The sequence below is a fragment of the Plenodomus lingam genome (genome assembly GCF_022343315.1).
Source record: "Plenodomus lingam strain CAN1 chromosome Unknown contig_14, whole genome shotgun sequence".
NCBI lineage: Eukaryota > Fungi > Ascomycota > Dothideomycetes > Pleosporales > Leptosphaeriaceae > Plenodomus > Plenodomus lingam.
This window is the reverse complement of record NW_027093932.1, coordinates 2,259,482-2,281,632: the sequence shown is the minus strand read 5'-3', so window position 1 is coordinate 2,281,632 and position 22,151 is coordinate 2,259,482. Positions and strand designations below refer to the sequence as shown.

The 22,151-nt window shown below is 52.5% G+C and overlaps 12 protein-coding genes across 12 annotated transcripts; 8 read left to right on the top strand and 4 right to left on the bottom strand.

Annotated features, from left to right (window-relative positions):
- Positions 1–8: 8 nt before the first annotated feature.
- On the bottom strand, positions 9–2,041 carry IAQ61_002807 (uncharacterized protein). The gene is made up of 2 exons (XM_066095702.1): positions 1,719–2,041; positions 9–1,660 (listed from the first exon to the last, which is right to left on the bottom strand). The coding sequence occupies exons 1-2, from the start codon at positions 1,827–1,829 to the stop codon at positions 314–316; spliced, it is 1,458 nt and encodes a 485-aa protein (XP_065954538.1). The 5' UTR covers positions 1,830–2,041; the 3' UTR covers positions 9–313.
- Positions 2,042–2,328: 287 nt separating this feature from the next.
- IAQ61_002806 (uncharacterized protein) lies at positions 2,329–3,887 on the top strand (the record flags this gene model as incomplete). Its single annotated transcript, XM_003843412.2, has 6 exons — positions 2,329–2,378; positions 2,446–2,455; positions 2,527–2,607; positions 2,720–2,741; positions 2,811–3,343; positions 3,393–3,887. The coding sequence occupies 6 exons, from the start codon at positions 2,329–2,331 to the stop codon at positions 3,885–3,887; spliced, it is 1,191 nt and encodes a 396-aa protein (XP_003843460.2).
- A 646-nt stretch (positions 3,888–4,533) lies between these two features.
- Positions 4,534–6,264, top strand: IAQ61_002805 (uncharacterized protein; the record flags this gene model as incomplete). Its single annotated transcript, XM_066095701.1, has 5 exons — positions 4,534–4,578; positions 4,687–5,054; positions 5,322–5,471; positions 5,705–5,826; positions 6,029–6,264. The coding sequence occupies 5 exons, from the start codon at positions 4,534–4,536 to the stop codon at positions 6,262–6,264; spliced, it is 921 nt and encodes a 306-aa protein (XP_065954537.1).
- A 243-nt stretch (positions 6,265–6,507) lies between these two features.
- Positions 6,508–6,993, bottom strand: IAQ61_002804 (uncharacterized protein; the record flags this gene model as incomplete). Its single annotated transcript, XM_003843413.1, has 1 exon — positions 6,508–6,993. One exon carries the CDS (start codon positions 6,991–6,993, stop codon positions 6,508–6,510), a length of 486 nt encoding a protein of 161 aa, XP_003843461.1.
- An 846-nt stretch (positions 6,994–7,839) lies between these two features.
- On the top strand, positions 7,840–9,365 carry IAQ61_002803 (uncharacterized protein; the record flags this gene model as incomplete). Its single annotated transcript, XM_066095700.1, has 2 exons — positions 7,840–8,142; positions 8,259–9,365. The coding sequence occupies 2 exons, from the start codon at positions 7,840–7,842 to the stop codon at positions 9,363–9,365; spliced, it is 1,410 nt and encodes a 469-aa protein (XP_065954536.1).
- A 977-nt stretch (positions 9,366–10,342) lies between these two features.
- IAQ61_002802 (uncharacterized protein) lies at positions 10,343–11,137 on the top strand (the record flags this gene model as incomplete). Its single annotated transcript, XM_003843415.1, has 1 exon — positions 10,343–11,137. One exon carries the CDS (start codon positions 10,343–10,345, stop codon positions 11,135–11,137), a length of 795 nt encoding a protein of 264 aa, XP_003843463.1.
- Positions 11,138–11,521: 384 nt separating this feature from the next.
- IAQ61_002801 (uncharacterized protein) lies at positions 11,522–13,402 on the bottom strand (the record flags this gene model as incomplete). Its single annotated transcript, XM_003843416.1, has 1 exon — positions 11,522–13,402. The coding sequence occupies one exon, from the start codon at positions 13,400–13,402 to the stop codon at positions 11,522–11,524; it is 1,881 nt and encodes a 626-aa protein (XP_003843464.1).
- Positions 13,403–13,712: 310 nt separating this feature from the next.
- Positions 13,713–14,295, top strand: IAQ61_002800 (uncharacterized protein; the record flags this gene model as incomplete). Its single annotated transcript, XM_003843417.1, has 3 exons — positions 13,713–13,785; positions 13,863–14,179; positions 14,242–14,295. 3 exons carry the CDS (start codon positions 13,713–13,715, stop codon positions 14,293–14,295), a joined length of 444 nt encoding a protein of 147 aa, XP_003843465.1.
- A 227-nt stretch (positions 14,296–14,522) lies between these two features.
- Positions 14,523–15,408, bottom strand: IAQ61_002799 (uncharacterized protein; the record flags this gene model as incomplete). Its single annotated transcript, XM_003843418.1, has 2 exons — positions 14,523–15,061; positions 15,141–15,408. 2 exons carry the CDS (start codon positions 15,406–15,408, stop codon positions 14,523–14,525), a joined length of 807 nt encoding a protein of 268 aa, XP_003843466.1.
- A 227-nt stretch (positions 15,409–15,635) lies between these two features.
- IAQ61_002798 (uncharacterized protein) lies at positions 15,636–16,947 on the top strand. Its single transcript, XM_003843419.2, has 4 exons — positions 15,636–16,241; positions 16,305–16,414; positions 16,463–16,502; positions 16,551–16,947. The coding sequence occupies exons 1-4, from the start codon at positions 15,885–15,887 to the stop codon at positions 16,812–16,814; spliced, it is 771 nt and encodes a 256-aa protein (XP_003843467.1). The 5' UTR covers positions 15,636–15,884; the 3' UTR covers positions 16,815–16,947.
- Positions 16,948–17,501: 554 nt separating this feature from the next.
- Positions 17,502–18,381, top strand: IAQ61_002797 (uncharacterized protein; the record flags this gene model as incomplete). Its single annotated transcript, XM_003843420.1, has 3 exons — positions 17,502–17,541; positions 17,640–17,904; positions 17,955–18,381. 3 exons carry the CDS (start codon positions 17,502–17,504, stop codon positions 18,379–18,381), a joined length of 732 nt encoding a protein of 243 aa, XP_003843468.1.
- A 713-nt stretch (positions 18,382–19,094) lies between these two features.
- On the top strand, positions 19,095–21,566 carry IAQ61_002796 (uncharacterized protein; the record flags this gene model as incomplete). Its single annotated transcript, XM_003843422.2, has 5 exons — positions 19,095–19,137; positions 19,190–20,556; positions 20,604–21,355; positions 21,449–21,467; positions 21,525–21,566. 5 exons carry the CDS (start codon positions 19,095–19,097, stop codon positions 21,564–21,566), a joined length of 2,223 nt encoding a protein of 740 aa, XP_003843470.2.
- Positions 21,567–22,151: the final 585 nt, after the last annotated feature.

Sequence of the window (22,151 nt, the reverse complement as noted above, 5' to 3'; positions counted from 1 at the left end):
GATTGGGCGGCCAAGTGGGGGAGGAATGATGCAAAATTAGAGGGCGCAGACGGGAGTGAGCGCTTCACGCGGGCGGGATGCAGGTCATCAGGCACGGCATCACCCGGAAGACTGTCTGCCTGCAAGCATCAAAATGCCGACCCTTTGAATTGTTAGCTGCCATGGCACCTAGCCTACCACTACTCTACGCCGTAGATAGAGATGCAGACGCAGACGCCGCATCTGCACATGCACGCGCGCTTGCATCTTTGCAACTACAGTACAGACATATACTCTTATCATACATGCATTTTCTGGTACAGTGCGGTCATGTCTACTGATGACCGCTTTGTTGAACGTCCACGTGGCCAGGTATGCCCACATGTCCTTCGCGTTGATGGTAACCAGCGGTGAGGCCCTCAAGCATGGCGATGGCACCCTCAACATCGTCCTTGTTATACAAAAACAATCCCTGCAATGCCGCCGTACTCACAGAGTCTATGAGATCAAGTTCTCGGACCCTGGCCATGAATCGCTGCTTCGCTTCACCGCTCCCATCAAACTCCGCGTAGAAGCGGTCCCACAACTGTTCGATCTGGTACTCGGTTGCCTCGCCAAGACGAACTGTCATGTCAACACGCCCCGGCCGAATTAACGCCTCATCAAGCCTCTCCACATGATTTGTCGTCAGGAAGATGATGCGTTCTTCAGCACTCGCTACCCCATCTAGCGCGTTGAGCAGGCCTGAGAAAGTAACAGATGCGCTAGCGAATCCATCTGGCCCAGGCGTCTTCCTGTTCATAAACGCAACGTCAACATCCTCCAGCAGCACTACTGTGCGACGCGGTACCTTGGTCAACAGATGGTTGAGCCTGTCATCTGTCAAGCCCCGCTCGCTGACGTTCAAGATGGCAATGTTGAAATCTAGATGGCCTGCGACAGCCTGGATGAAGGAGCTCTTGCCAGTTCCAGGCGGACCATAGAGCAGGTAGCCTCTTCTGTACGGAATACCGCGATCAAGATACCACTTGCGTGACGCAATGAAGGCCTCCATATCCTCTACGATTCTCTCCTTCACGCCACGCTCGAGGACCACAGAGTCCAAGGGCCGTTTCCGCTTGGCGTCGCCGAAAGGCTGCCACATAGTGCCCATTGAGTTGTATATCACCGTCTTGCCCTCCTGTGACTGCTGGTAGATCTGGTGCGCCTCGGCGAAAATGTCCTCGAAGATGTCGCGATGTGAATACAACGTGGTGAGACTGATGGTCTCAAAGGGCACACCATCCTTGACGTTCAGACTGTTGCGCTCTCGCTGTCTGTCCACCAAGATGAAGGCGTTCTTATAGCGCAGAAAGTGTTTTCCAGGCCCAGGCACGAAGGAGAAGTGGGCAGCGTGCGACGGCCCATCTTGGGGGGTGTAGGTCTGCACCTGGAGATGATGCATACGAGGATCGATGCGATTGAGGAATTTGGTGAGCACGCCGTTCTGCGTGGGTGGTCTCACGCCAGCTTGTTGTGCGCGGTGGTAGTTGGTCATCCATTGGAGGAGCCATGGATAGGCATCATCATGTCGTGTTATCTCGAGGTCAACGAGCATGCGCCTGCGCACGAAAGCAGCGCCATGTTGGAGTCCCTTCTGGCCTGTACGCGCCGCCACTCCAAGCGCTGCGAGACCGAAGCCCTATGAGGGGTGTGAGCACAGCACCATCAACATCACCAACACCAGGGCGGGACCATACGGCGGTAAAGAAAGGATTGTCTGTAATGTGCGAAAAGACAGAGCCTGTATTCGCGCTGCTGTTGGCCGTAAACTGCTTGGCCAGCTCGTGTCTGGGCGTGTTGGGTTCCATAGGCTGTTGTATATACAGAGGCTCAGAAAGTCAGAAACTGGGAGCGTCATAGGCTAAGGCGAAACGAGCGTAGCGCCCTGTAAGTTCACCAATATCCGTCGCGTGCACATGTTGCACAATGCACAAGTGCTGGCTGGTATCGACAACCACTGTTGCCTGAGTATGCATACCTATGCTGCTTGCCAACATCATGATTAAGAAATGAAACTTGGAAAACACCAAATGTCACAGCAGACCCACATCCAAACATGTTTGACGAGTTTCCGTTCTCCGACTCCTGATTCTCGTTTCACTAAATGCAGAAAACGGAATCTGGGGTCGCGTCGCGCTTGCCAGTGTTGAGTGCTGTGGGGCGCGCTAGTTGGGCCAGGGTAGGAGCAGATTGATATGGCTATCGCTATGCCTCAGCCCTTCCTTTTGGCTCAAATAGTGACCCTGGAGCCTGCTATGAAGGCAACCCTCTCTCCATTTTCTCTCCACCTACGCATACACACACACAATGTCTACCGTCACCATAGGCCAATCCTATTTCGAAGCGCTTCTGCGAAGGTGAGTTGAGCCCTTGCGATAGATCTTGGAACTGAATTGCGTTATCTGTTTGCTAATGTTGTGATAGAGCCAAGTTTGTACGTGCAGCCTGCAAGCTACCTAGGGTATAGGTCTGCTAGCATCCTCAAAGCCTGACAGTCAATCGTAGTATACATCCGAACATGATCTTGCAGTCGGGGCTGATCTCTCCAACAATGTCACCATCTCAAAAGACGAGCACATGTATCTGGTGCGTTCTCCTGCTTGGCAATGTCGTGGTCCTGTGGCCAGAACCCAGCCTTCGATAGAATTTCATACTCCACATAACATTCAAGATTTTTCTGACTCTCGAGACTTCGTAGTTGCGCGCAGTTCGAGAATACCGTATGTCCCACCGCACACCATCAGTCATAACATCCCCTTCCGTTATGGTTGAGTTCTGATGCCTTCCAGATCTTCTCAAAAGTGCTCTCTTTCGTGGCGGTCTGACTATGGAGACTTTGGAAACTTTACTAGCAGGCGAGGGCGCCGATACCGATGACAAGTCACCCCCTTACGAGTACGCATCTGGGAAGACACTGTCCAAGCCAACCCATAGTCTCACATCGCCGACCATGTCATACAACGATGGCAACTCACCATCCACGAGCGCTGCCTCTAGGATCAACAGAGGGCATCTCCTAATGAATCAAGGAGCCACCAGCTATGACGAGCGAGTATCTTCCACTGAGAGCCCTGACAGAGGGAGCTCTGGGGGGTCCGGTGCTCCTCCTCGTCATGTACCTGTTCATGATCAGCGCACCGTTCTTATCACAGACCTCCCAGAGCGCACTACCCACAAGGATCTTGCAGACATCGTTCGTGGCGGACGGCTATTGGATATATTCCTTCGCAACGATAGGTCTGCTACTATCTCATTCGTCGAAGGCGCTGCAGAGTTTTTGGCTTACGCTAAGCGTACTGACATCTACCTGCATACGAAGAGGGTAATCGCATTTTGAAGTCATTCGTACACAGCCAACTGACCATGTACAGCTCAAGTTTCGGTGGAGTGATCGACAATTCCACGTACCATCACACGTGGCAAACAAGATAGCAAACAGCGGCGCGACCCGAAATCTGGTGGTTCGTGGTGTCGCAACCAAGCTCACGGCAGATCAGATCCGAGACCATTTAGACCACATACACAACTTGGTGGTGGTCGACATCTACTTCAAGAACGGAGACGCATACATCTCCACTAACTCTGTTCACAACGCTCTCTTTGCCAGGACTTGTATGATGTCACGTACCGTGTACAAAGGCCTCCGCATCGAGTATTATCCTGACGAATGCGCTCAACCTCTCCCGCGGCTCGATACGAGAGTCCGGCCCCCAATTCGACACGAAACGACGAAGGCTATTCCGATTGTAAACCAATATGCTCTCCTTGGGACAGAATCCGACGAAGAATCGGAGACCGATTCTACAACGTACCCTTGCAGCGGCATTCGCGTCGACAGTGATCACTGGAGCAGCATGTTGGTTTGATATAGCGCTGGGATGCACTCACGGTTGTGAATGGCTTCTAAATATACTCCTCGGATGCAGGGCTCGGTGCTCTCCATTTGCGAGGCCCCTCCAGTATTCATCGGAGCGGTAGCGCCATCTCAGTGGAACCAAGATTACCATAGTGCTCGCCAGCATGCCGAGTTTCGCAGGGATGTGTCGCTTTCGAGGCCCGATATCCTCCTCTTGTGTATCCACTTTCAGCCCGGGCCTAGCCTGAGCCAGATCGAAAGGACGTACGATACATCAGACTGAGCCCAACCTCGACTCCTCCTTCTCGTAGGTCTTACCAGAGGCATGATTATTTTCGTAAAGATACCCTGTTTCTTCTAATCGTCACCTGAGGAATTTATCATTGAACCCGAATCTTGAACGATTGGCTGAACCACTTACCTCTACTAGTCGGTGCCAATGTGCATGGAGCGTGTGATTGAACGAAAGATGACGTTCGGCTAACTACCGGTACTGCCGATCAAAAGCTTATCGCACTTAGCGAGCGAGCATTAGCCTCACGCCTACCTAGTCGATGCATGTCATGTGTAAATTGATTCTTATTCCCGTCTCATAACTCATAACTCATCTAATTTTCTTGTCAATTCCATTTACAGTACCCATTGGAAGGGAAACCATGGCCCCGATAGTGAAAGTGGCAGTGATCCAGCTCTACCCCAAAGTAACTCCCACCCCCTTCTTAACGACCCTAAACCCCTCCTCCCTCCTCTCTGTTTCTGTCCCCCTCCCCCCGCGCGACCTTCCCCACACTAACACCAACACCCTACAGCCCCTGTCCCCCTCGCACAACTTTAAAAAAGCCGCGTCCTTCATTCGCGCCGCCGCCTCCCAGGGTGCTGAACTCGCTGTCCTCCCGGAATACCACCTTACTAGTTGGCATCCGCAACATGAAGATTTCCTAGCCCTCTGCGACGACTGGGAGACGTATCTCCACCAGTATCAGGATCTAGCGCGGGAGTGTGGGATTTGTATTGTGCCGGGGACAATTGTGGAGAGGCATCGGGGCGGAGAGGGGGAAGAAGGGGAAGAAGAGGACAAAGAGGACAAAGAGGGAGAAGGATGGGAATTGAGGAATGTGGCGTATTTCATCGATGACGAGGGCGTGGTTAGGGGCAAGTATGTGAAGAAGAACCTATGGTAGGTGCGTTTTGTGTTTATTTTTCCCATTGTATTTTTGTTTTGGTGCATGGTTTCACACCTTCCTTTTTTGAGTTCCCTGCATGATTTCACCTTCCCCTTTTGAAAATTCCCCTTTCGGTCTATGCATTATTCTCGCTCCGACATGATCTTCCCCCTCTGTCCTCTTTTCAGAAATATGCTTGCGATCATCGAAGTTGTGGGGTGGAAAGTCGGTGGTTGGAAAGAGTTTACGGGCTGACGTTAGTTTCTGCGCTCGACGAAAAGGGGCCCGGAACGCGAGCACCTCACCGGCTCGGGCCGTGAGAACCACGAAGTGTTTGACACGCCGATTGGAAAGATCGGCATGCTGATATGTTGGGACCTCGCGTTCCCAGAGGCCTTTAGAGAGTTGATTGCTCAAGGGGCCAAGATCATGTGAGTATCATCTCCTGTCCTTTTTCCCGCTCTTTATCCTCCCCACTTTTATAGGTACCCCTTGAATAGGTAACGACTCATACGGCCATACCATCCTTGTCTCTATATAACATCATGTAATATCCAAAGCATGTTTAGAGAGAAAAATTCCCCATTGGTTCTACGAATTTATGCCGCACACTTTTTTTTTCTACAGGTACAGAAAAGGAATGCTAATGACGCTTTCCCCCTAGTATCATCCCTACGTTTTGGAAACTCGATGATTGCAATGAAGCAGGCCTGAAGCAAAATCCAACAGCTGAGGCCTTGTTCTTGGATAGCATGTTGACTGCAAGAGCATTTGAGAATACCTGCGGTATGTGTGCCTTTTTTTGGTTTGTCTTTGCTTTCTTTTCGTATCACTATCCGGTCACATCACCTAATGCATGGTCTGATGTTTTAATTTTATTTTTCCTACTACATACATAGTATGTACTTCCCTGGTACACTTGCTGTAATGGTATGGGGTAACACAGTATGGCTCAAGGAAAAGCTGACTCGTATACGATCATCACCAGCAATTGTGTTTGCCAACGCCGGCGGACCAGCAGGACAGAGTTATGCGGGGCTGTCACAAGTCACGGTCCCGTTTGTCGGGCCGTTGGCGAAATTGGGAGGTTGTGCGGAGGGCATGAGTGTGGTGGATATTGATATGCAAATCTTGGAGGACGCGGAGAATAACTACAAGGTTCGGAGTGATATTGCAAGTGAGGGTTGGCACTATGACTATAGGCATTCGCGGATGAAACTCTAAGTGTGATTCAAGGTTGGATTGCAAGTTTATGTGGGTATATGTGTATGTACGAGGAATGAATGACTAGATCATGGCATGGGAGCTTCCTCTGAGCTCCCCAGTCTCCGACGCGCCAGGATGAAGGAAAAGCGATTCCGGACTGAATGAGGAACGAAAAGGTATACCCAAACGCCTGGATCCCATGTTGTTTGGCCACTGACTGTGCATCTGGGCAGCCTGGCATGTCCGTCCCCCCTTTCCACCTCAGCTCATCCCACTCGAGCTCATCTCACTATCAGGCGAATGGAGCTTTGGTATGTAGCCGACTTCGTGAATGGTACGATCACCGTCATCACTTATGGTCTCGCCCACGACTACCGCTCTGGTCTTGCCTGGCTCCAAGAACTTCTCCTCGTCTCTTGCCAGGATGGCAGCATTTTCTTTGGCGTAGATGCCCTTGAAGAACATTTGGAAGTCGAATTCGCTGTCGAAACCGAGTTCAGCAATGCAGTCGTAGTCGTCTTCGAGACTATCTCCCCTTAACATCAACAGGGGACGATCTGGGTTTGATGGTCCGCCAAAGCCCTTCCGAGTGATCCGCGCGAGATACTGACGTCTGAAAACCTTTGGCCAGACTTGGCCGACTAGACTACGGGCCAAGGGAATATGTGTATGCTCGTAGTGGTTCTTGAACTCCTCCGTGGTGATGTTGGAGTTTCTCGTAATGAACAGGAGGACCGTGTATGTCATAGCCGATTTGTATTTTTATTTTTCAAAGAGAATATCGGGACTGCCGCGAACGGCTGTCAAGGCAAATAGATCGAAGGCGGCTGGAGAAGACTGTAAGGACGGTGGTAATTTGGGGACGGTTGACGATACAAGGAGGGAGGGGGCAGACTTGCCAGAAGGCCAGCCAATGCGCGACTCTTCGGGGCCCTTTTAAAGAGCGGTTGAGACTGCAACGGCTAACAAAATACATGACTTGTCAATTCACCAAAAGTCATCGTGAATGCGCTAGAGCGAAACTACCGGATATGACACCGCCAACCGACACAGGCTCGCCATACTTTCTGTGCCACGGATGTGGGAGACTAAGGCTGCGACGGGTGAGCGGTGGCGATTCATGGCCTCGACACAAGGCCGCCATGGCTGGATTGGAGGATTCGGGCTGGGGGGCTGGGGGAGGGGGGAGGGGGGAGGGGAGGAGAGCAGAAGGGGGGCGAAGGGGGGAGGGGGCGGAGGGGGCGGAGGGTCAAAGGCCCGCGGCCCCTCCTGAAGATCCCTGTGGGCGGTCATTTGGGCGGTCGTTGGCCAGCCGCGCCGCCGGTGAAGTGTTGGGCGGACCGTGGGCAGTGGGAGGGAGGCAAGGTGCGCTATCGATAAGCAACGGTCACGCACAGTGCTCGGGCCCCAAATTGTCAAAAGTGCTGGTTTTGCTTGGCAGCGCAGCGGGGAGCACTCAGGCTGGAGGGAAAAAAAAAACCACCCACTTCACCCAACCCACGAATCCCAAACGAACACCGCACCACCATATACGGCTTTGCGCCCTCCTCCACGCCACGCCACCCGTGCTGCCCGTCGATCGATCCAGCAGAGATGAGTGTGCGACAGCCGCAGTTCCAGAACGGCGAGGCTCGACGGGCCCCCCTCGACGATAGCGACGCCGAGGAGGAGGCCATGGCCAACGACTATCGCGAGCAGGTCCAGTACGATGACGGCATGGAGGATCTCGACCGCATGCCCTCGATCAACAGCAACCAGGACATCCATGCCCAGCTGCAGGCCGCCGCCACGCCCCTCGAGTTCCAGGCCACGCTCGAGACCAAATTTGCCAGCTACGACAGCTACTGCAACCTCTTCCACTACATCCTCAATTCAGAGGGGCCTGTTGACCTCGAGGTGCCCAATGTGAGCAGCCCCTGACATTGGCTCCCATGAACACATGGTGCACACCAGAGAAGCACCAGCAGACTAACGCGGGGTAGTACTACTGGGCCTGGGATGTCATCGACGAGTTCATCTACCAGTTCAACAGCTTCTGCAGCTACCGCCAGCGCGTCGCCCAAAAGAACGAAAACGAGGAGGAGATTGCGCTCCTGCGCGAGAACCCAAACACATGGGGCTGCTACAGCGTCCTCAACGTCCTCTACTCGCTCATCCAGCGGTCACAGATCAGCGAGCAGCTCGGTGCCATGAAGCGTGGCGAGGACGCCAGTCTCTACGCAGGAGAGTACGGCAACCGTCCGCTGTATAAGATGTTGGGCTACTTCTCCATCATTGGTCTGCTCCGCGTCCACTGCCTCCTCGGAGACTTCAGCCTCGCGCTCAAGACGCTCGACGACATTGAGCTCAACAAGAAGGCCATGTTCGCGCGCGTCATGGCTGCCCACTTCACAACCTACTACTATGTAGGATTCTCCTACATGATGATGCGCCGGTACTCAGACGCCATCCGCATGTTCAGCCACATCTTGGTCTACGTCTCACGGACAAAGAACTTCCAGAAGAATGCGCAGTACGACTCCATTACTAAGAAGAATGATCAAATGTACGCACTCATCGCCATCTGCGTTGCTTTCCAGCCCACAAGGCTCGATGACACCATTCACACTGCTCTCCGCGAGAAGTACGGCGAGCAGTTCAACAGGCTGCAGCGCGGTGGACCTGAAGCCCTGCCCCTCTTCGAGGAGCTGTTCCGCACCGCATGCCCCAAGTTCATCAGTCCGACTCCCCCCGACTTTGACAACCCAGAGGTCAACATTGACCCGGTTGAGCACCACCTCCGCATTTTCATGGACGAAGTCAAGAACAACATGATGTCACCCACTGTCAAGAGCTACCTCAAGCTCTACACTACTATGGACTTGAAGAAGTTGGCCGGCTTCCTTGAGGTCGAGCCCGAGAAGCTAAGATGCTGGTTGCTCGTCAACAAGCAGAGGAACAGGCAGATCAGGTGGACCGAGGGTGGACTGTTGGATGGTGACATCGTCAACAGCGGCGACTTGGACTACGCTATGGAAGGAGTAGGTCTACTCAAGCATAAACTTGGATTGAAAGCTCAGCTAACCACTTGTAGGACCTTATCCACGTATCAGAGGCAAAGGTCGGCAGGAGGCTGGTAGACTGGTACCTGCGTAACCTGGCTAGGACATACTAAGACGGTCTATTTCTTAGAGTCGCAAGGGGGTGGTATGATTCATTGTCAATGCTGGCTCAGGACATGTCGCGACGGAGCATTGCAATTGGAGTTGGAAATTCAAAAGTATTTTCGCGGAAACCCAGGAAGGTTCAAGGAACCGGGAAGGTGACACGCGCACATGATGCTGTCAATCCGACGAGGAGATGGCCGCGACGGTGCAAGGCAAGACTTTGGAAAGCAGAGGAGCTCTATAGCATCAAGGAGCATGGATCCAGGAATATTGATCAAAGTATGATCACAACTAGATGTGCCACATGTGTGTGTGTGTGTGTAGTATTGACATGGAATTTTATGGTGCGATTGGTATTGGCGTCCAAGATGGATGAGTTGCACCATTGGATACATGTAGCAGAGTTAGCAAAGCAAGGCTTGTGAGCGCCATGAGTGGATCAGCAGCTTTCCCTCAACCGAGAGAGACTCGAAGGTTCGGCCAACACCAACCAACCCCCAGCGACGTCAACGGCAGCAATTACCGGCCAAAGGCGCAAGTCCGCGTCGCGTGCACGGCAAGCGATCTGCCCCAAACATGATCAGTTGACAACCATGTAAACGCGCCTGCCCCTCATCGGTTGTTGGTGCCGCTCCATCACTTTCTTCCGACAAATCCTTCCCACCTGACCGCCCGCTGTCATAGCTGCCTTGCCTTTCTCACCGACAAAAAAGCATCGGCCATCTTTACCTCTCGGGTCTTTTTGCTTGATCTTGGACACTGCGACACCGCTATCGAGTGTCACAACTCGTGCACAGCGGGGTCAAGGTACACGGACAAACAACTCGACACGCAACCGTCACCCTCCTAGTCTAAACAATACAGGGACAGCCTACCAACGCCTGCTCGGATACCACTACCACTACCACTACCACTACGTCAACGAGAGGGACAAACCTGCAAACAACGCAATGGCTCCCGATCTGAACTCGGTGCCTCCCTCCCCACACCCAAATGTTACGAGCCATCCGTCCTCCAGCACTCAACCAGCGTCCGGCTCGCTGTCCCGCCAAAACTCCACGCCAGCCTCAAGACGAGCATCGCAAATCTACCCCATGAGCCCTCCGCCACTACCTCTGGCTTCACCTGGTGGTACGATCCCGCCCATAGCACACTCTGGGTCCCAGCACAACCTTGCCTTTCCCCCTCTCAGTCCAAACATGAGTGGCCACATGGCAAGCGCGGACTCGGCAGGCGTACCTATGCGGCACCCGCGCCCCATGACGCCCGCAGAATTGCATCTCGAGCTGGAGAAGGAGCAAGAAGCGGTCGTCAACAGACTCACCCGCGAACTATCTGCGCTGCGAGCTCACTCTGCTTCTGTAGCATCTACTGCCTCTAGCACTGCAGAGTCGTCGGTAACACACGCCGAGTCGCTAACGGGCCCTACACATCCCACTTCCTCGCGCCGTCACCGTAGTTCCTCAAGCGTGTCCCGTAATGGACCCCCTGCCGGCTTTCCGCATCGCTACTCGGTGTCGTCACAGCCGGCTGGGGGTGATGCGAGGGATCATCGGAGCCCGAGTGTGGTGAGTACACCGAGATATGAGGAGGTTGCGCTACATAAGGCGGAGTTGGAGGAAGCCAGGAAGGAGAATGAGGCGTTGAAGCAGAGAATCAGGGATTTGGAGAGGATGATTAGGGGGAACGAGAGTGATGGACAGAGGGGGAGGAGCGGGCAGCCGGCGCAGGGTGCTGGGGCTTGAAGGCGTTGAAATGGGTTCGGGGGGGGCAATGAGTCGTGAAGCAAGATGGACTTTTTCAAGTCCATTGGTTCGAGAAAGATTTGAAGTTTTAGAGCTTCATCATGTTTTGGTTTTGTACCGCCCAGCGTACTTGATCTCAGCACCGGCGTTTAAAGGAGATGGAAAAAGCAGGGCACGCGACGAGAGCACACACTACACCACCATTCAGGCTAGTCGTCATCCTATCTCGACAGATAGATATTCCCTTGCTATCATTTCCAAATATACACAACATGCAGACTCCACCAACACTTCCATGTCAAAAAAAAACTCTCTCAGACATCTACCTCCTTCTCTTGTACACGATTCATCATATAACGCGAACACACTCGTCTGAACACGTCTTCATAGCCTCCTTCCCCCACCGCCCATCTTCTTATTCTCACTATGCCTCTTGGCCTTCAACGCATCCCGCCTTCTCTTCTTCCACGCCCGATTCAGCTCGCCCCGATTCTCCCAGAACCATTTGCGAAACTCGCTTTCGGGCTTGTCTTCCTTGGTTGCTTTGGCTTTGAGCTGTTTCCCGCCTGAAGCAGGATTGGCGTCTTCTTTCCCCTCGTCATCGGCATCATCATCGTCGTCGTCGTCATCGTCCCCTTCTTCTTCGTCTTCTTCTTCTTCTTGCTCCTCCGCGACTTCGGCTAGCCGCGACTTGGCAGCCTTCGCAGTTGCATTCGCATTCGCATTCGCCTGCGTGTTCAGCGTCAATTGCTGCTGCGCATCTGGATCGGCTTCTGCGTCCGACTCGTCGTCTGCTTCGGCACTGTTCTTGCGCCAGTCAAAGGAGAAGCGGCGGCCGATGGCTGCGGTGTCTGGGGTTGGGGCTGCGGAGCGGAGACCGCGCCACTCGATGTCGCGTTGGGTGTGGGGGGTTGTTGGGGCCGGGGCATCGGTGGTGGTAATGGTGGAGGCGTCGTGGTCCATGTCCATGGGGTCGGTGGGCGCGGTGTCGAAGAAGCTGAAGGATGTGTTGATGGGTTGGAGTTTCTTGGTGGGTGTGGTCGTTGCGTCCGAGGTGGGTTTTGCGCGCTTGAAGAGGGCTTCTAGGGGGTGGACTTGCTTGGTTTCTTGCGTTTCCTGTGCCGCTGCGGGTGGCGAGGGCGCCTTTGCGGTCTGTTGTGCGAGGGAAGTAGGGGCAGGTTCAGATTTTTCTTCTTCATCCTCTCCATCCTCAGACTCGGCTTCAGAGTCGGATTCTTCCGCTGACTCTGATTCTGAAGAAGAGACGACGGATGATTCGTCCGTCTCAGACTCGGATGATGAGGGCGGAGGTGTAGCCTTCTTTTCCTTCTTAGTCTTCTCCTTGTTTGGGGATGATGATGCAGGTTTCCCTGAACCATCAATCCATGCTTTTGCAGACGCCGACAGTGCATCTACGAGCTCCAGCGTTCGCTTGGCTTTTGCCTTTCCCGTCTCTGGTTCTACCACAACACCATCCTCGTCTACCCAACCCTGTCCATTGACGTACTCGACGGCCGGCTTCTTCTCCGTGGAGACTTTAGTCTCTTTGAGAAACGTTGGAGTCTTGTAGTTCTTTTCAAATTCGTGCACAACCACCTCTCGTGCCTTGGACTTGTTCTTCTCCTTCTTCTCCTTCTTCTTTTCCTTCTTGTCCTTGCGTGCGACTTCTGCAGCAGCCACAGGGGTTAGCTTGGCCTTGAAGAGCAGCTCCGGCTCTTTCGTATACTTGGACTTTCTCTGTTCATGCTTGCCATCCTTGTCCTTTTTCTCTTTTTTCTCCTTCCTCCCTTTTCCACTCTTCGACGGTGGCTCAGTCCATCCACGCTTGACCTTTCGGCCATCAGGCAGTTCAATACCTTCCAGCACGCCATTCTCTTCTTTTCGCTTCTTGTCCTTCTTCGCGCGCTTCACAGGCCTCTCTGCCTCAACAGCTTCCTTCGCTGCGTCCGCCTCCTCGCGAGCCTTGCGCTTCTCGGATTTGGCCATTTCTATGCGCACCTTTGTCCCTCGGAGCGTGGTTCCGTTCAGCTTCTTCTTCAGCTTCTGCGCCTCGACCTCGGGTAGCTCAACGTAGCCAAAGCCCTTTTCGGGGAAGGTCTCAACAGTGTGAAACGAAATGTTCTGGGCAAGTGGCTGGACAGACGGCGCAATATAGACCTTCAGCAAGTCGGGTCGGAAGGGTGTGATATGCAGGCGAACAATCTTGTTCTCATCGGGCGGTGATGGTTGCGCTTCGGTGGGAATAGCCGCTTGTGCTGCGAGCATTGGGTCCCGTGATCGCTCGTGTGCGACACCTTAAAAGAAGGGATGCAGCTGCGTGAGTATAGTCTCCAGCTGCACCGTGGCTGGGTTTGAGTATGCAGAGGTGTTACCACTGCTCATAAGCGTGGTGTTGATGCTTTGAGACGGTCGCGAAGTGGAGGGGAAAGGAAAATGTTTAGCATATTCTCCACGGCCCACTAACGCTTGCGGGCGGAGGTGTGCTCCTAGCTGGAACCCATCACCATGGGTCTGTCTCTTACACATCTGTCTTGGGACCAGACGTCTAAATAAGCTACACCACACATTGGCCGTAATGCGCAAACCACCTTTCTGCCTCTTTGTCTTCCTCACCTTCCTCACCTTCCTGTTCCTCTCTCTAGCAGCCTGTCAGTCCCAATCTCCCCCCTCTGCGCCTCAGGCTTCCTTCCTTTCCTCTCTCGCGATACCGACTAACACCCCACAGCGCCGACATCCTTCTGCAAATGCACCTGTTTCGGTAATAGCACCATTGTCGCCCTCGACGCACGCACTTCTACCAAGAAGCCTGCAATCCCCGAACTTCACAAGCCCCGCGCAGCCAAAAAGTCATGCAACGACTGTAATCGCCAGTTTTGCTTGGGTTACAGCTTCTGTACGGGCGAGAAGGAGGAGAATGTGCTGACTACATGCTTCCAACGGGACTCGGCCAAGGATCAGGCAGTGGTATTCATCTTTATTGGGGCGACGCTGGGGCTATTGGGGTGGGCTGGATTGAGACCGTGGATTGAGGGGTGGAGAGAGGTATGTGAATATCAGAAATCGGAGGGGGAAGTCTCCCGTAGGCATGCTCTAACAATACACAGAAGGTACGAGAGCGGCGGAACTATATACCTGTCTCTGCGCAGAACGATCGATGAGCGGGATAGCATGTATGTCATGACACATGGTCAATTGCAAGTTCCGATGATTTTCATAGACATCAAGTTTAGAGAGCCCAAGATGCTTCTATTCATACCAAAACCCCCATCATGCAAACATAGTAGTAGTACAGCAATGTACAGGCTGTGAGGTTGTCGGCTGTACATAGAGTCCGTTCCTCTCCTCCTTCCTGCTCTTCCATCTATTCCTTTTCCTCTCCGTGCTCCTACTCTTTCTTAGATCCACCCAGGAAGCTGAACCAGCCCTTGCTCGCTTGCTCTATTTTTTGCTCGACCTTCTGAGTCGCTCTCTTGGCAGTATTGTCTAGTGGGCCTCCGACTAGCGGTGTCGATGATGAGGCTAGTGAGGATGCACCACTGGTATTCGCCCTCGCTTCCTGAACCGCTGTGGTTATACCAAGGCCTTGTCCTTGCTGTGCTTCCTGTCTCTTGACCTCCTCAACCGCCAGTCGTCTTTGCTCCGCAATTTCCTTCTCTTCTTTCCAGTCACCATGTGCCCACCACAGCAGCCTTGAGGGAAGTTTGCGCTCTGCCTGCTTCTTCTCATATGCTTCTTGCTCTTCGGCAATTCCTGTGACAAGGGCAGTTTGTGCCGGTGTTGCTGTCCCACTGGCGACGGCGGAGCGGGCGAGGTCAAGGATCCTGGCTTGTGCCTTCTCTTCTTCGGCGAAATATAGGGCGCGCTTCCGTCGATTGTAGACAATCATGTCGCCTATCGAGAAGACGGCGATGACACCGACGCAACCTAGACTCGTTGTTATTATCATGCTTTCCTTTCAAGTCCCAGTGCAACTGCAATTGGGCTGATGAGTTGCGGTGCATACCAGTCGCAAAGATTAAACCGTAGACTGTAAACCGATGCGCCGCATCTGCGGCCATTCTGCCGTACAAATACATGTAATCCCACCGCGTGACCTGTGCCATCTTCGCCCTATTCGCAGCCTCTCGTAATCTCTTGACTTTCTGTTGTGGCGTTTCATTCTTGGGTGCGGGATCGGCGAACTGCAGTGTCGTAGCTCGGCCTCCCGGTCTTGTGTGCGCCCAAACGCCCGTCGCTGTGAAGCGTGTGGAGTCTCCTGGCGATTTTGACATTGTGGGTGACGTTAGTCCGTAAGGATGTAAGGAAAGTGGTGGGTGGTGGGCGGCGTCAGAGGATTGCGGAGTTGCAAGTGGAATGATTCAATGATCAAAAGTTGAGATTGGACTAACGTTAGGGTAGGGTTCGATGCGGAGAAATCCGCGAATCATCGGGCCAACGTTTGTCCTGAGATCATACAACTCGTGGGAACATGTTGAAACAGTAACAGCTTCATAATTGGATTGAAATTAGGAGTAGCAGTCCTTCTGGTCGTTCTTGAAGCTTCATGGACGATGAGTACGCGCCGTGCACGATCCAACGACCAGGCTCATCTTTCCCTGCATTCACTAGGTTAACAAACGCAGAACACGCCATGTTCAGCTTCTTGCAAGACCACCACAACACACTCTCTTGCGCATTCGGCTGATCCTATCTCTTCCGATTCATTTAGTTGACAATATCCTATGATCGACTCGAGGTCGTCATCGATATGGATCCAAATCTTGACCTAGCAAAGATCCTGGCGACGCTGGCGAATTTACCCAAACCAGAGTCGCAAAGTTACGAACAGCAGGTGCAAGAAACCAATCCAGTTCAGAGCTATGCTGGTTTTCAGAATCCAATGCACGCGTATCCAGATCATCAGAGCACAGCGTATCAGCATCCAGCCGATCCTCGGTTAGTGAATCGACAAACACATCAACATCGAGAACCTGCCCTCAAGCCACAAGAAAGATCTTCGACTCCGTTGGTAGACCCCTCGACGATCACAGAATGGAAGCAGGGTCTTCGTTGTGTGAGCAAATTAGCAGTCCAGAACCCAGACTTTGTCCCAGCGGTTCGCAAGGTATGTTGAAGGTCGAGCCATGACAAACCATCCACCAAATAATGATACTAATCGGGTTTACAGCTGATGAAGGACCAAGAGCAGAACGTTCGCTCTTGGGAAGGCGGGCGGGCACGACTGATCGAAGACCACAAGTTCAAGCGTGAGAATGAGCAAACGCATCGTGCTGCACTGTAAGTGTATTGCCAGTTTTTTTTTGGCCAAACCACTAACACACATAGATCCTTGCCAGGATTGTTGGGAGGCGCTCCACCCCTTCGTGTACGAATTTCCACAGATCGCATGCATGTCCCTAACTAACAGATGCAGACTCCAGAACGCGAGAAAGAAGAACTAGATGAGTATGATGCCAAAGTCTATAGGGCGTCTAAAGCTATGGTCGAGTCACAGACATCTTCTCTCAAGCTACTTGGTGTGCCATTCTTTGGAATCAAGCCATATCTTGTGATACAGTCGTCTGAAGAAACACAAGGATCTGATGCTTCGCATTCACATGGCAAGATCACGAAGGAACAGCTTCTTGAGTTGCAACGCAAGATGTTGAACCATTTGATGGAGCTCTATGGGGACTGAGAGAAGTTGCAGTATCAGGTAATTGGCCCACACATAGAAAGAGACAACCACATACATGTGTCTGCTCAGGCACCTCCGCGACCCAAGTTCCTACGTGGTAACAAGCTTAGGCCACATGGATCCAATGATAGAGCTTCGTGAACGTGATGACAGTCTCTGTTGTGGAACTCACTCCAAGTAATCAAACTAGTCGTTCTTAAATTGCGTCCTACCTTATATGGTTGGACTGGACGGGCCATTTCGAAGGTGCCCAACCTTCGCTCGCACGAGCATTCCCACCTTCACGTCTTAGTGCGAGTTCTCCAGTCGTTCTCGCGATCCAGAACCTTGGCTTCTCATGTTGGAGTTGATCAAGCTGTAGTAGCGATCGACGCATTCGACAGGAAGCATGTTGAAACAGTGCTTGATACTGGAGCCTTGAGCATTCGCACACTGCATTACATTCACCAGAATGGTGCCTTCTTGTGATACCGTCGCCCCCGCACCTTAATTAGAGCGTTTGCCAAATGATACTGCCTCACCGCGGTTGCGTAGCCGCTAAGCTTGTTATTAAGGACGACCTGAACCGCACCTTCCTCCCCACAAACCTCACAGCCCATTCCTTTGCTTTACCACACTCTTTTCACACGCTCGCTATATACTATTCTGCCTGCTACTCACCCACTGAGTACCTCGACCGCCATCAACATGATCATCGCAAACACTCTTCTGCTTGCTGTACTGGCCTGTAAGCGCTTCTCCTCCTAACACGCTCAGCACGATTGGTCTGAGTACCTTTCTGAATGTTCGACTGGAGTCAATGAATACTCGCTTACATAGACACAGCTTGCGCTCTCGCCGGAGCCGCTCAATACGGCTACGATGCAGACCCCGTCTTCGCGTCGGCTCTTACTCCTCGAGACAGCTGTTCAGAGCTACCTCAGCTTTGCACCGATCTTGTGACGCTCCACGGTATGGCAACAATGTTGACCTACCTCTGTCCCGAGCCGACAGCTCTCAGCACCGTCCATGTTACCCAGACCATGACCACAACTGTGACTGTCGCCCCAACTGGTAACGGTGACCCGCAGTCCACTAAGACATCCGATGAGTATGTCTTGCGTAAAAGAAACGCAGCGTAATGTCCTGACCATGTTATAGAGATCCAACCGGCTCCGAAGAGGCTACAACAACGACTACGGTTAGGTCCACGGTCACCGAGCATAGGACTATCACCCTCGTGCACAGTACCGACGGATCGAAGTCCTCTGTTAGGACATCTGTCATGACTGAGCCATCCTCCGAGAGCCAATCCCTTGATATGCCCACGTTCATGCTGCCTATCATCACGGAGTCGTTCTCAAAGGCCGCTCCTACTAAAGCCAATGTCACTTCTTCCATGCTCGCACCTACCGCGATATATCGGAACAAGACATCGTACAGTGGCTATGCAAAGCCCACGATCAGTCTATTCAGAGGTGCAAAGGCTTCAGATTCTGTTATTCCGTTCAAGGGTATCGCTGGACACCATGATGTTCCCTACATTGTTCTATTGCTTGGCACAATGATAGCTGCTGCCAGCGTATGAGCAGAGGGGACACGAGGTCAATTGTTGCCCAGGACGGAAGTATGAGGGTTATATAAGGTCGAATGTTGGTGGAGGCAGCATGTGTTCCACGTAAATCGATATGTGCAACATGTGAGCCGCTCTCAAGGTGCTACTTAGTGTGCCGGCACGGTGATGACGGCTGGGGGCCATGATATGCACATACGGCTATGCTCAATGAGGAAATGACTGCTGAATGAATCACAATGACTCGAGTTGTGCACGATTGTTCTGGCTGAAAGTCTTGCGAAACGTGATAGTCGATTGTGGTATTGTGATGTCCTCATCCCACCCTATCCAGAGACTAGAGCTGGAGGAAGCTGGGTGTGGTTCTGGCCATAGCTCACACAACAATGTGGGACCGAAGGCTGCGGACTCGCGAGCCAATCACGGTGGTGTCGCACCGCGACCACGGAACCCTTGGACAAGCTCCACGACCTGTCACCCTCACCGTTGGTGAAAAACCAATCGAACTTGCTACAACATTGTCCACTTGATCTTGACGTCCTGCCAGACGTGATCGCACACCCTTCCACGCCGTCGATATCCTTGCCTCAGATTCATACCTCACCTCTTCACGCGTTGTTCGCCAACGAAGAGGTTTGTTAGCGACTGTCCTTGGGCTCAGGTCGCACTTGCAGTACGCTTCGGTCGCAGGATACCAGACCGTCACTTCTTGTTGGTGACGAGCCAAGATGGTTGGCAAAAAGTCGGGCAGAGCCCAATTGCGGGAAGAAGGTCTGCTCCTGGCACTTCACAACTAGCATGGCTATGTCTAACTCGTGGAAAGGACTCGAGCGGACAGACAACAACATGGACCTTACCACCTGGCCTGTAGTTGGTATGATCAATCAAAAGAACTACTACACCGAGTTCCTCAAGCGCGATGAGCAGTTCCTCGCTGTACGATACCCAAAAGATGAGGAAAGGGCGCGCATAGTCCAAGAGGCTCGGGACAAAGATCGCGCACGCGCGCTAGGCGTGCCTGCTATGGAAGGGATGACACCACTGGCTACAGAGGACACAGCAGAAGACGCTGAGGGCTCGTTTGCATCACGTACAGACATATCAAAACTCATCGTCATACATCCCGGCAGCCAAAACCTACGGATAGGCCTCGGCTCGGATGCCCTACCCAAGACGGTACCCATGGTGATCGCACGGCGGTGGAAAGAGAGCGAGGATGAGGAAGATGGCGGTGAGCCAAGTCCGAAGCGTATGAAGGTCGAGGGTGAGGTGCCAGCAGACGCCCTGCCGGAGAAGTGGTTTGGAGACGATTTTCGCGACCAGTACGGTGCCATGACATCGGAGCTACGATTACGCATGCGCCAGAACAAGCGACGAGTGTTGCCCAACTCCAAGGATCTTGTCTCGAATTTCAACAAGCGCACACCCCCAGATATCATCTCCGAACACAATGATATCAATCGTATTGAATGGACGGAGATTCCTGCCGACCCAAAGAAAGCACCCGATTTCTTCACTGGAAATGAAGCTTTACGGATACCTGAGAAGTCTAACCCCCGCTATAAACTATTCTGGCCCATCCGGAGTGGCACGTTCAATGAGAAAGACTACTTTGACCGAAATCAGATATATCACGACATCTCAAAGATTCTCGAGGAGGCATTCCGAAATCAGCTTGGGATCACGAGGATGAAGGATCTTATCAACTACAAGTGTGTATTCATCATCCCAGACCTCTACGAACGCCAATACGTTACAATGATCCTCGACATCTTAATACGAGATCTTGGGCTCGGTAAGGTCTGTCTGCAACAAGAGAGCCTTTCAGCTACATTTGGGGCGGGCTATGGTGTTGCTTGTGTGGTTGACATTGGCGCTCAAAAGACCTCGATATGTTGTGTAGACGAAGGACTATGTGCGGAAGAATCGCGTGTCAATTTGAAGATGGGCGGCGCGGACATTACTGAGACGTTCATCAAGATGATGCTCTTCGGGCACTTCCCATATTCGGACATGAATCTGAAGCGGCGATACGATTTCCTACTTGCTGAAGAACTCAAACAGAAATTCTGCTCCATGGTCGAAAACTCAGTCACGGTGCAGACATGGGACTTCCATCTGCGGGCGTCTGGCCAAGACACACGTAAATACGTGTTCAAGACGTATGACGAGACTATGTTGTCGGTCATGGTACGAAGGCAATTGAACACGATAGCACGATATACTGACAGGTACAGGGTTTATTCAAACCATCAATATTCGACAATGCGTCAAAACTAGCGAATCGACGGAAAATCATTCCTCGCTCGGTCGACCTGTACGATGGATCCCCCAACGATCCTCTCTCTTCGGCCCAAGCTGCAGTCATTGAGATTGCAGCCGGTAAATCCTCGAATGGTGCCCAGGACGCCTCCATCGCCACCCCCCAACGACCCGCCCAGTTCAACCTCCTCGACCGTCTCAATGGCAACGAAAACACGCCCCGCTCCTCGGTAGCAGGTTCTCCCGTCCCTGAAGGCACCAACACGCCTAACCCCGAGCGCGACACCCCCATGGGTGATGCCGACGGCGCCCCACTCATCTTCCGTGACCCCATCCACGAAAAGACCAAGATCGCCGAAGAGCGCGACAAGATCTTGCCTGTCATTCCCCTCGACCAAGCTATCCTCGAATCCCTAGCCCAAGGTGCCCGTGGCGACGACCGCAAACTGCGCGACTTCTTCGGCGGCATCATGCTCGTTGGCGGCGTATCCAAAACCCCTGGACTCCGCGAATTTATCGAAGCCCGACTACGCGAGCTGCGCCCCTTTTACGGCAAGGAGATTCTTGTCGGACCGCCGCCGCGTGACTTTGATCCGCAGGTGGTGGCCTGGAAGGGCGGCAGTGTGTTTGGCCGGCTGAGTAGTCATGGGAATGACAGCTGGATTAGCAAGGCCGAGTATGATATTCTGGGTGCTAGGTTGTTGAATAATAAGTGCATGTTTGCTTGGTAGGATCATTGCTACATGAGACGACTTTAGATGGGGATGGTGGTGGTTGTGGTGATGATGATGATGACGATGACGAGGAAATTGGGGAATAGCAAGGGGAATATGAGGATGGTATTCTAATCCAGCACTGGCTTTGTTTGCAACAGCTGATGTTCTAATGCATAATAGGCGGTTGTTGGGTACGGCAGGATAACAGAGGAATCTCCATAGGACGCAAAAGAAATTCCCCCATGGCATACGTGGCAAGGACATGAATGACTCTCTACAACTGTCGATTTTTTTTTAACAACAACATGCAGAACAATCCGCTCAGACACCAGATTTTTGATTGATAAACATGTTTAAAAAAACAAAATATGATTGTTATGCACTTGTAAAGCAAATATAGCCACATCTGTCTCTCGCTGTGTTATCCCTTGTGCAAGCGATGAACAGCTCGGCTGCGTTGGGGATTCTTGGTGCGTGTGTCATGTGTTGGATGTGTCGGATGTGTAGTAAATCGGTGTATAGGTGAACGACTTGACCTTTTTATTCACTCTATTCGGTTATTCGGTCATTCATTCATTCATACACAGTAACCCAATACATCTCAAACACAGTAACCCATAACTCCTCATCCAAACAAGCCACCCCTTCCCCCGCCAAAAAGACTCCCACCCCCCCTGACCACAAACGGGCGGGTGAGCGGGCAACGGGACGTTTAGGACAAAAAAACAAAGGAAACCAGGCAATGTGTACATAGTACACACCTCCATTACAAACAGGATGTCGGATGGGACAAGGGTAGTGCCGAAG